At 48.9% G+C, this 11,903-nt stretch overlaps 1 protein-coding gene across 1 annotated transcript; it reads left to right on the top strand.

The window, feature by feature from the left end:
- The first annotated feature begins 1,797 nt into the window (after positions 1 to 1,797).
- DYNLRB1 (dynein light chain roadblock-type 1) lies at positions 1,798 to 9,370 on the top strand. Its single transcript, XM_030533413.1, has 4 exons — positions 1,798 to 1,898; positions 6,239 to 6,314; positions 7,680 to 7,847; positions 8,825 to 9,370. Exons 1-4 carry the CDS (start codon positions 1,896 to 1,898, stop codon positions 8,866 to 8,868), a joined length of 291 nt encoding a protein of 96 aa, XP_030389273.1. The 5' UTR covers positions 1,798 to 1,895; the 3' UTR covers positions 8,869 to 9,370.
- The last annotated feature ends 2,533 nt before the right edge of the window (positions 9,371 to 11,903 follow it).

Here is an 11,903-nt window from a genome sequence, read left to right as displayed (position 1 = left end):
ACGCAAAGTAACCTGCCACAGGATAAGAGGGAAGGTTCTCTCATGGATTGGTAACTGGTTAAAAGATAGAAAACAAAGGGTAGGAATAAATAGTCAGTTTACAAAATGGAGAGAGGTAAATAGTGGTGTCCCCCAGGGTCTGTTCTGGGACCAGTCCTATTCAACATATTCATCAATGATCTGGAAAAAGGGGTAAACAGTGAGGTGGTAAAATTTGCAGATGCTACAAAATTACTAAAGATACGTAAGACCCAACCAGACTGCGAAGAGCTATAAAAGGATCCCTCAAACCTGAGTGACTGGGCAACAAAATGGCAGATTAAATTTAATGTTGATAAATGCAAAGTAATGCACATTGGAAAGCATAATCCCAACTATACATATAAAATGATGGGGTCTAAATTAGCTGTTATCACTCAAGAAAGAGATCTTGGAGTCATTGTGGATAGTTCTCTGAAAACATCCACTCAATGTGCAGCAGCAGTCAAAAAGAGACTAAGGCTATGTCCATACTAGAGACCTTCCAGCAGCATGGCTCTACTGATACAGCTGCATCACTGTAAGATCTCCTGTGTAGCTGCTCTATGCCAATGGGAGAGAACTCTCCCATGGACATAATTAAACCACCCCCAACAAGCAGCACGAGCGTGTGTGAAGGGGTGGGGGGGCACGTGTCTTGACTGTCAAGAGGCATGACCGAACAATCAGCCACCAGAATGTCTCACCAGGGCTGTGGTGCCTTTTGGAAGGGGGTGTCTTCCTAGCCATGATACTTGCTCTCACTCGGATGGTAGGACTTCAGGCAGGCTCCAGCTTGGCACTCCGAACTGGGCAAGGCAGGAACTCAGACTAGATGATCCCAGGCCTTCAGTCAGCCCAGAAGTGTCCACAAGGGAGAAACCCTACAAAACAGCCCCTCATGTCCCCCCCAGCCAACAACCCCCGACTAGCCCCCAGGCAGCCCCCCAGACCCCTGTGGGCCCTCCAGCCAGCACCGCAGGCAGCTGACCCCCCAGCCAGCAACCACAGGCCCCTGTGCCCCCCCCTAGCCAACACCGAGGCAGCCCCCCAGACCCGTGGGCCCTCCAGCCAGCATCCAGGCCTAGGTATTCCCCCAGACCCCTGTGGGCCTTCCAGGCAGCCCCCGCAGCCAGCGACCACAGACCCCTGTGCCCCCCAGCCAGCATCCCAAGGCCAGATAACCCCCCAAACCCGTGTCGGCCAACCAGCCGGCACCCCAGGCAGCTCCCCCCAGACCCGCGTGGGCCCACCAGCCGGCACCCCAGGCAGCGCCCCCCAGACCCGCGTGGGCCCACCAGCCGGCACCCCAGGCAGCGCCCCCCAGACCCGCGTGGGCCCACCAGCCGGCACCCCAGGCAGCGCCCCCCAGACCCGCGTGGGCCCACCAGCCGGCACCCCAGGCAGCGCCCCCCAGACCCGCGTGGGCCCACCAGCCGGCACCCCAGGCAGCGCCCCCCAGACCCGCGTGGGCCCACCAGCCGGCACCCCAGGCAGCGCCCCTCAGACAAGTGTGGGCCCCCAGCAGCTCCCCCCAGACCCGCGTGGGCCCACCAGGCAGCACCCAGGCCCCTGTGGGCCCAGCACGCCATGCAGCCCCCCTAAGTCCCAGGTAGCGAAGAAACCCCCAAGGAGTCCCCACGCCCAGCAACCGGGGAACGCCCTCCCGAACGCTTCCGGGGCAACCAGCAGCTGCGGAAATGGCGACACCCGCTCCCTTGGCTCGAGTCGAAAGCCCGTTCGTTGCCTGGCTGCCACAGCTCATTGGCTGGCGTAGCTGCCCATCCCCAGCTCGGGGCCGCGCATGCGTGCTGGGACCGTGACGGGGCTGTGTGCCGCGGGGGTCCGGCAGCTGCGTCAGGCGAAGCTCCCCCAACATGGTGAGTGGAGGGCGGGGCCGCACTCGTGTCCCGCGGCCACCGTCTCACCTGCGGCGGGGGCGGGCTGTACCCAGGGCGGTGGTTCGAGACCCCGTGTCAGCCTAAGGCGCCCCGGGTCGGGGGACCCGGGTGCGGAGTTATGGGCGGGGCCAGGGGAACCTGGAGCAACGCGAGGGGGTTCGGAGGACTGGGGCTGAGGGGGGCGGAGAAGGAAGTGGGGCCTCCCTGGGGCCTCCGTCAATAAGGGGCCGGGGGGTCATTTTATATCAGTCCGGCTTGACAGCACCACACCGTTAATTATGGGGATTCGTTAAAGCGCATTCATGCCCCTGGGTAAGCACCCTCATTCCGAACCAAGGGGCTTAAACTGGGTTCGGCCGATTCACCTCCAGAGTGAATGAAGATAAACTGAATTAAGGCCCCTGTAATTCTGAGGCCTGGTCTACACTGGGGGAGGATCGATCTAAGATAGGGACGTCCGCGGTTCCCTCTGTCGACTCCGCTACGCTGTTCGCGCTGGTGGAGTTCCGGAGTCAACAGGAGCAAGTTCGGGGATCGATATATCGCCTCTAGATGAGACGCGATGTATCGATCCCCGAGAAATCGATTGCTACCCGCAGATTCGGCCGGCAGTGAAGACAGTACCCTCAATAGCAGCAGCCACACAGGGGTTTAATGCGGTTTAGCGCATCCACTTCAAATTCACATCTCTAGTTAATTTGGAGGGATTCATTTTCCTCCTGTGCCAATCTATAGGAGCCCTCCGACGCGTGCTTTAGAGTGCACCTGTGCTGCAACGTAAGCCCAGGGTTAGCAGAACTTTAGTTAGCAGATCCTGGGTTTGTTAATCTAGGTATAGGCACCGACTCTGTGGGTGCTTCAGCCCTGGAGCACCCACCAAAAGCCAGCTCCCGCCTGCCTTGATCAGCTGCTGCAGGGCATGCTGGAAGCTCTGGGAGGAGCAGGGACAGGGCATGCTCAGGGGAGGGAGTGGAATGGGAGGGAAGAGGTGGGGTGCGGGCAAGGGATGTGGCATGGGAGCAGAAAAAGGCAGGATGGGGATGGAGGTTTGGGGGAAAGGGTCAAGTGGGAGTGGGGCCTGGTGTGAAGCAGTGGGTTGAGCGCCTCCTGGGCCCAGAGGAAGCTGAGCCCTATGAATCTAGAGCTTGAGTATTTGCATTTGTAGCCCCCAGGTTAGGAATTGTTGAACCCTGGGTCCTGAATAACACAGACAAGGGACTCCGGTGTCTACACTGCACTATGCTAGCCTGAGTCCGGCCACCCATATCCAGACTTTTTAGCACCCTCCCTAACTGTGGCAGCTCTACCCATTTGTTCATGGTGCAATGTGAGAAAACTTGATTGTCCTCCAAACTTGACTACCCAAAAGACAAAAAAAGTCAGTCCATGGGATTGTGGGATACTCTTGGCAAACTCCCAGAGCACGAGTCCAGTGGGGCTGCATCTACCCTTCAAAGCAATAGGGCTTGAACTCTGGGTCTCAGCTGGACTTAGGATCAGACCCTCCAGCCCCAGGAGCTCCTGGTACCCTGCATCTGAGCCCTGGATTAGCGTGATTTGTATGTAGACTGAAGTGGGGTTAGGCTTGAGTCAGAGTTTGAACCCTGGGCTTACATGGCAGTGTAGATATACCCTCTTGTGGGCTTCCAGAGCCCAGGCACCAGCCCAAGCCTAAACACTTACCCTGCGGTTTTGTAGTCCCACAGCCCAGTGAGCCTTAGTCTGCTGAAAAGGACCAGCCGTGGGTGTTTTATTGCAGTGTAGACATATGCTCAGAGTCCTAAATTTCAAGGCCTGAAAGGACCACAGTGATTATTGAGTTCAACTTTCTGTTTGACACAGACCATAGAATTCTACACAGTAACTCTTGCAATGGAAGAAATTATTCTTACATAATTGAATTCTCTCAAGCTAATAATTTGTGATTGAGCACATTACAAAGAAAGGCAACTGAAGTCCCTGTTTTACACATGGGGAAATGGAGAGGTTCTGTGAATTTTCCAAGACCACACAGGGAGTCAGTGACACAGCCAGGGATAGAACCCGGACCCGTAACTCCCAGTCCAGTGCACTATCCCTTAACTCAGTGGTTCCCAAACTTGTTCAGGGAAAGCCCCTGGTGGGGCGGGCTTGTTTGTTTACCGGCCGCGTCCTCAGGTTTGGCTGATCGCCACTCCCAGTGGCTGCGGTTTGCTGCTCCAGCCAATGGTAGCTGCTAGAAGCAGCGTGGGCCAAGGGACGTACTGGCCACTGCTTCCAGCAGCTCCCATTGGCCACTGGGAGCCACAATCGACCGAACCTGCATGGCGGGTAAACAAACCAGCCCAGCCTGCCAGGGGCTTTCCCCACACAAGCGGCGGAACAAGTTTGGGAACCGCTGCCTTAACTGCATGGCTTCAGGTGAGTGAAAAAAACTCACTTTAATAAATGCCGTTGACTGTATGGCTTGAATGTCTCTTTTCAAATAAGTGTGGGCACTGGGATGTATCAAGTCACCCATGGTGGCTGGTCTATAAGGTGCTTCCCTGAGGAAATATTAGTGGTTGGGAGGGAATGGTTATTGTTGTTTTATCTATTGTAATTCTATTTAAGGAGACACTGAAAGCAAACTTTTACAAAGATCAGCATAGACTGTTTCTGTTTACAAAAAAATACAGCTGAAATATTTTCTTAAAAAACAGATGTTCCCCTGGATTACAGATGGGAACCTGAAAATGAAATAGTCTACAGCTGGGATTTTCAGTTGAGCCCAAGGGAGTTAGGCACCCAAGTCCTATTGAACTGGTGTTTGAGCACCACACTCCCTTTTTATCCTTTTAAAATCTGTCTATGTGAGCTAAAAACAAAAGAGAAACTGACTAATCTCACTTGCTACCCGAGAAGAAATGCAAAATCAGATGTTGTTCTGCACAGATGGATCCTTATATTCAGGCAACACTCTTTGGAAGTCAGTAGAGCCCAGATGCATGGAACAGGTTGCAGGGTTGGGGCTTTAAACAGAACAATTTCTATTAAATCTGAAAGAATTTTTAAAAGTCCTGTCTCCAGCTGTTTATTTTTCCACTTCTCCAGCATAAGACTCATTTGTTACAATCTGCTTTTAGTTACAATCCCCTTTCCTTCATTTTGAAATGTGTGCTATGATTTTCCATGCCTGATAATAATTTTTAAGTAGCTCTTGATTTTCCGTGCTGGATAAGACTAACTGTAGTTTGCAGACACAAAACAAATCCAATGTTACACAGTTCCCATGGTTGCCAGCAGTTAGAACTGCATTGTTTCAGACGTGGTTGCCTAGTCTCCTGTGCAATTGTTTCCTTGTTCCTGTGAAGACAAGCATCTTCCTTTGTTTGTAGAAGTCTGTTTTGCCTGACATTGCTTTGTGGAGCTCAGTCAGTCAAGGTGCTGAGTGCCCCAGCCCCACATTCTCTTTAGTGGGAATTCATAGTGCCCAGCACCTCTCAAGGAGCGCTCAGCACTGTGCAGAATCACACCTAGGCCACTCAGATCATTAGGCTCCATTAGTGAGATCCCAAGTGAGTTGTGATTGAGGTAAGAGCAAGCATTGCTAAGCAAACTTTCAAAATCTTTCAGAGTTGACACCGATTTTACAGAGACAACAAACGGATAATAATATCTTTGCAGATTTCTTTGTATGTTGACTTTTTAAAGCAGTAGAATAAACTGTTGGCAATAGATACCAATAGCCCATCCACCATGAATTGCTTTTGTAGGCTAATGGTTGTAAACCAGACTCTTTCCCCTCATTTGTTTTGTTCATTGCCCTTAGCATATTTTTGATAAATGGAGGGGGAGAGTCTTTACCCCAAAACTTGATATTTTTTTCTTACTTATTTGTAAATTCTGTGCATTTTTTCAAAACAAGTGCTGCAGCACTGTCCTTGATCTAACTGTAAAATAATAATAAAAGTGCTGGCAACCCTATCATAACAAAACTCTTGTGTGTGTGTTTGTGGCCTTGTGCCCATGAGCAAATCTGTGATGAGAAACCAGTATTGCAGTGAGGGATAGGGAGAAAGGGTGAGGGATGTATTTGGGAACAGGTTTCAGGCTTCCAAAGGCTTGTTATGGCAAATGGCTGACAGACAACAACGGGCTTGAAAACAACTAAAAAGGCTTTGGTGATATGATGGTGCCAAAAGTAGCCGTGCTTTGCTCTGAGAAAATGAGTAATATCTATTGGAATTATCTTGGCTCAGTTTTATTTTCAGCTACATTATTACAAAGCATTATTTGAAGGCAGGTTGCACCTTCATGACATCAAGTTGCCTAATCTTTTTGTTGTTTGTTTTTTGCAGGCTGAGGTGGAAGAAACACTGAAGCGAATTCAGAGCCAAAAGGGCGTCCAAGGAATCATTGTTGTTAATTCAGAAGGTATCCTGCCACTCTGGCTGTATTTCCTAAGGATGTGACTTTTTTAGAACAGGGCACTTTAAAGATCAATGAATTTGCTATTTACAAAGAGATTAAATGTCTCTCTAGATATGTTTTCCTCCTTTAGAGAGGCAGGTACGTCAAGCTGCCTCTCTGCAAGCCTGTTGAAGTCAGTGGCATTGAGCAGAGGCACCTGAGAGCAGAATTTGTCCCCATGCATTTTAAGAATAACTTTGCAGCCAAGAAGAAAAATATCAAAATGTATAGAATGTAGAACAAGGCACGCTCATTTTGCCAATACGGTGAAGAGATTTTTCTGATCTGTAGTGTACAGTAAATCTTCTAACACTTAATTTTAATTGAACTGGTAAGTGTCTTAGAAAAAAGACATTCGGTAAATAAATGGCAGCTCTATGGAAGATCTGATCACTGGTGACCACATTTACAAGTCAGCACTTGGCTTGCCCTTCCTTGGTAGTGCTGGTGTCTGAGAACTGAGAGGAAGGTCAAACGTCTGGGCTTGGGGGCATACGTCTTCAGTGTACTTGAAAACCAGACAGATGAAATGTTAGCAATTTGCTGCTGCATCAGTCCCATACTACAGCATACGATAAGTGTGGACTGAGTTTGACTCTTTGGCTTCTGCCAGGGCGCTGGTACTGGAAAGCCCCCTCAGGAGGAGGTTGTGGAGCAGACCAACTGCTACCTCCCCATCCTTACGGATCGGTCCTAGCCAAGGTGGCACACTGATTCAGTGCATCCCATTAGCAGCCTCCAGTGGACCAGTTCATATGGCACCTGGCTGTAAAGCACACCCGCCCCCAAACAGAAAAAATCTTGATGTTACACAAACCTATGGAGTGCTCTGGTCCCAGTGGTGGCGAGCAACTCTGCTCTGCTACCATCTATGTTCCTTAAGAGTTTTTCTTATACCTTCTCTTTTCTGTATCTGTTGGTGGCTCCTAGTGGAAGTTTCTCCTTGTTTCCAGCTGCTCTTTGGAAGGAAGGCTGGAGGTCTGCAGAAGCAGCTGAAAATGAGGGAAAGCCAGCACCATGTCACTGGCAGCCCTCCATGTGCCCAGCTTGGGAATCGTTGCATGACTGTAGTGTTGTTTGGGTTTCCTACTCTGCAGGGCAGTGCCTGCAGCCCAGCTTCACCCCACTTTTCTGCACCAGTAACAGAAGCGTTTCTAGTCATACCTTGTTTCCAAAACTTTTTTTTTAAATATGCTAAATTTTAAGCATAAAATCTACTGAGGTTTAAAGGAACTGGACAGATGTGTCTAGTGGGTAGCCAGGAATTAAGTTAGTCTCAGACGTTACCATCGTTAACTATCTCACCACACGTACTGTCTCTTTTTGCAGGTATTCCTATCAAAAGCACAGTGGACAACTCCACAACAGTGCAATACGCAGGCCTAATGCACAGCTTCATCATGAAGGCAAGGAGCACTGTGCGAGACATTGATCCCCAGAACGACCTGACGTTCCTGCGGATCCGCTCCAAGAAAAATGAGATCATGATTGCTCCAGGTAAAAGTCCATCAGCATCAGGCTTCCAAGCCTCCTGTTGAAATTCCTTCCTCGTGGCATGTGTCTCATCCTTCCCTGTGAAGCTTTCCATGGCACAAAATCTATACAGCCTAAAGAAGTGAATCCTCCCCACGACTGTCTAATTTAGTATGCTGTAGCTGTAGCCAAAGAAGTTCTGGTGGTATACTCGGTTCAGAGCTAGGTCTGTTTCTATTAAACTGAGCCTGCCTCTTCATGATTGGGTGTGGGAAGGAATCAGTTTTCCCATCTCACTGCCAGTCAAACTGTAAATTTGCAAGAAGATTCTCTTGTGTCCCTCGGCCCGCACTGCTTCCAGCAGCTCCCATTGGCCCGGAGCAGCGATCCGCAGCCAGCGGGAGCCGCAATTGGCCGGACCTGCGGACGGGGCAGGTAAACACACCGACCTGTCCCACCAGGGGCTTTCCCTACACAAGCGGCGGTCCCTGTTTGAGAAACCTTGTTGTATAGCAACCTATTTGTGCTGGCACAGAGGCTCTGGTTGTGGCTGCACTGGGGGAATAGCTGAGAGATTTATGCTTATGTGGATCTAGTGATCCGGAATCCCCATGTGGAAGATGCAGAAGGGTAGTGAGAGTTGTTCCAGAATGTAGGAATGTGCGTTAAATTACATCGGCTTGATGCATCCTGTTCTCTAGAGAGGCTGGAACTATTCCCCTACAGTAAGATTAGAGCGACTGGCCTGATTTAGCCATAGGAAATACCTGTCAAGCGCACCTCGCTCACTAATGAACACTTGCTGTCAGGGATTTTAATTTTCTCATACTACTTTAAAGTCAAGGTACAGTTGATGAACATTTAAGTAGGTGACATTTACTGTCACTAGTCAATGTATGATAAACGTGCAAGGTAAAAAGACAAAACAAGAAAAAGAATTTTTCTTAATCTGTGAATGAACATTAGCAATGGAGGAATAACTTCCTTTTTTTTCCTTGCAGATAAAGACTATTTCCTGATTGTCATCCAGAATCCAACAGAATGAGATGGTCCTAAATTAGTCTGGTTTTCCGCCCACTACCGAATATTTTTAATTTAATAGCCAAAAGCAAAGCATTAGTGTTAATTCTATTGTGCCACCTTAATAATGACCAGGAGGACAACCTTGTGCTCTTTTTTTGTTTACAAAGAAGTAAAAGTATCTTTCCTTTGTATCACTAAAATGGCATTCCGTGGAAGGGGTATGAGGATTGAAATCAAGTGACTTGGGCAGTCAGAAACGGACAGTTTTCTTTTAGCGTTCAAGAAGATAACTTAATATAATAGAAATTCTAATAGTGTGATCTAAAAAATAAATCTTTGTGGTTTGCACACTCCTTTCAATTCTGTCTGAAATATGGTTTTTACCTTATTGGTTTTGAATGATTGTAAATACGAAGCTTCGTTACTCACAACTTACCTTCTTGTCTCCTTTTTTTTGCCGCTTTTATGATTTATTTTGAAAAGGTTTTGCCTTATCAAATCAATAAAAGTGTCATCAATGATTATTTTTGTCATGTCTCTATTCCTTCTCTTGTGAAATTTTCAATGGCCCTTTGATGATTGAACTTCTTACTGCAAATCTTTAAAAGCTCTCAACTCTCCCTGAGTCTGTTCCTACCTCACAATGTTCTTATCTCTCTGAATGGTGAATCTTTTAATATCTCTGAATGGTGACTTTTTCAAAGTGAATGGGCTCTGTACTAGTAGCGGCCTGTTATTTTCATCCATTTTCACCCCATACACTTGCCTTTAAACCAGGGACAAGGAAGAAAAATACAGTTGACTTAGTAGGGGTTTGTCCTGACTAAGAACAGCAAAATTTCATCTGTTGGAATTGCCATTCCAGTACAGTCCAATGATCTGTCTAATCCGGTATTCAGTCTTGAGCATAGACTGACAGGAAATGTTTCGGGGGAGGGTACAAAAATCCTTTTCTGACTCCCAGTAGTGATCAGCTTATGCGCTGAAGCAATAGGATTGGTTGCCCTTTGTTTTCAGCGTACATGCAGCTGCTATTAATGGATTTGGTTTGTAAACAATTGAGGCATACAAATTGGATACCTGCCTGTGCAAATGGTTACAGTAACCTGCATACACGGTGTGAATATACAATTGCAGTAATTTTTCAGGCAAATTAGATGCACAAATGCATGTGTCAGAGCATGCCTCTTGTTTTAAAAACAAGGCCCGGAATGTCTAATCAGTCTTTTAAAACCTTGTTTTATCTGCCTCAATACCCTATAGAGTGAGTTCTCATGGTAACTATATATCAATGATTTTATTAAAATGTTGACTTTAGTTTTGCACGTCCTCTTGTCCCTGTATTATGGGAAAGGGTAAATAGGGGCACCTGACTGGACTTCTCTGTACTGTTTATTATTATGTCTGATTTTACTCTTCTTTACAAATGAAATATCCCTGACTTTTAATCTCTCCTATCTGAGAGACCATTCGTCTTCCAGGCATGCATTCACTTATCCTTTTGTGAAGACCTTGATTTTTGTGTCTTCTTGGATGAGGTGACTGAAACAGAAACTATTCAGCATGAAGTTGTGCCAGTGATGGCCATAATGGCCTCGGTAATAGATCCAGTATGTCTGTTTGTTCCCTACCTTGGTCACAGTTTTGGCCAGCACCACCCATTGAATGCTATTTGTTTGTCATGGTGGCAACCATGGTTTGTGCTAGGGGCAATCATATATGTGTATAGACCAGGGGTGGCCAAACCATGGCTCGCAAGCCACATGCGGTTCTTTTATAGTTAAAATGCGGCTCCTGGAGCCTCCTACACCCAACCCTCTCATTCTCCACCTACCAGACTGCAGGGGGGAGCTCAGGGCTTCTGCTCTGCAGCAGGGTCGGGGACTAGAGGCTACTGCCAGAGACAACTGGTACTTGCTGAGAGTGGGTGGCAGAATGTAAAGGTTAAGGGTTGGGGGGACTGGAATCGCACACCTCCAGGTACGTGCCCTCTCTTACCCTCAGTGGCTCGTCCCTGCAGCTTCCAGATGTTAGCTATGCAGGGAGGGGCAGCAGCAAAAGCAGCAGCTCTCCGTGCAGCTCCCAGCTGTTTACTACTGCCTCTTCCCACAGCTGGCTCCAGCAGCTGCCATGCAGGGAGGGGTCCTGGCCACATCATGTGACCGAGTGGAGCTAGCAAACCCTGGCAAAAATCAGGGGAGGGGGCACAGTGTGCCCCAGCTCTCAAATTTCTGAAGATTGTTTGCAGTTTGGAGGATCGGTAAGTTTGGCCACCCCAATATAGATGGTGGGATGTGTAGCAAATTGTAGTTAGTGTGTGGGTGTTTGGATAGATAGGAAGACAGTCTCTGCCCTAAGGAGTTCACAATATAAGAATAGGGTTGCCAATCCTCCTGGTTTGCCTGGGAGTCTCCCAGAATCAGGCTCAATTGGCTTCAGTAGCCTCTGGGAAATCTGGGAGATTTTAGGCCACCAAAAGTGCAGGGAGCTATAGCAGGCTCCCTACCCGCCCTGGCTCCTCACCACTCCCAGAAGCGGTTGGTATGTCCAGCACTGGCTCCCAGGAGGAGGCACAGCCAAGGGATCTCTGCACGCTGCCCCCATCCCGAGTGCCAACTCCACAGCTCCCATTGGCTGGGAATGGGGAACTGCGGCCAATAGGAACTATGGGGGTAGTACTTGCAGGCAGAGGCAGTGCACAGAGCTGCCTGGCCGCCCATGAGCCTAGTAGCCATTGCTGGACGTACCACTGCTTCCAGGAGCCGCCTGAGGTAAGCGCCGCCTGCACCCCGAACCCCAGTTCCAGTTTCAGCCCGGAGCCCTCTCCACACTCCAAAACCCTCGGCCCCACCCACCTAGCCCAGAGCCTGCACTCCATCCCCCTGTCCCAACCCAGTGAAAGTGAGTGAGAGTGGGGGACTGGAGTGAGTGGGGGTGGAATCTCAGAAAAGGGGTTGGGGTTAGGGACTGGCCTTGGGGAAGGGGGAGGGAAGGGGGTGAGGCATGGGTGTTTGGATTTGTTTGATGAAACAGTTGGCAACCCTATATAAGAACAGT

Source organism: Gopherus evgoodei, chromosome 14, assembly GCF_007399415.2.
Source record: "Gopherus evgoodei ecotype Sinaloan lineage chromosome 14, rGopEvg1_v1.p, whole genome shotgun sequence".
Classification (NCBI taxonomy): domain Eukaryota; kingdom Metazoa; phylum Chordata; order Testudines; family Testudinidae; genus Gopherus; species Gopherus evgoodei.
This window is presented reverse-complemented; position numbering and strand designations above follow the sequence as displayed.

Coding starts and splice junctions, on each gene's coding strand:
- DYNLRB1 (XM_030533413.1), top strand. Junction 6,315..7,679: donor CATTGTTGTTAATTCAGAAG/GTATCCTGCCAC, acceptor CTCTTTTTGCAG/GTATTCCTATCAAAAGCACA. Junction 7,848..8,824: donor TGAGATCATGATTGCTCCAG/GTAAAAGTCCAT, acceptor TTTTCCTTGCAG/ATAAAGACTATTTCCTGATT.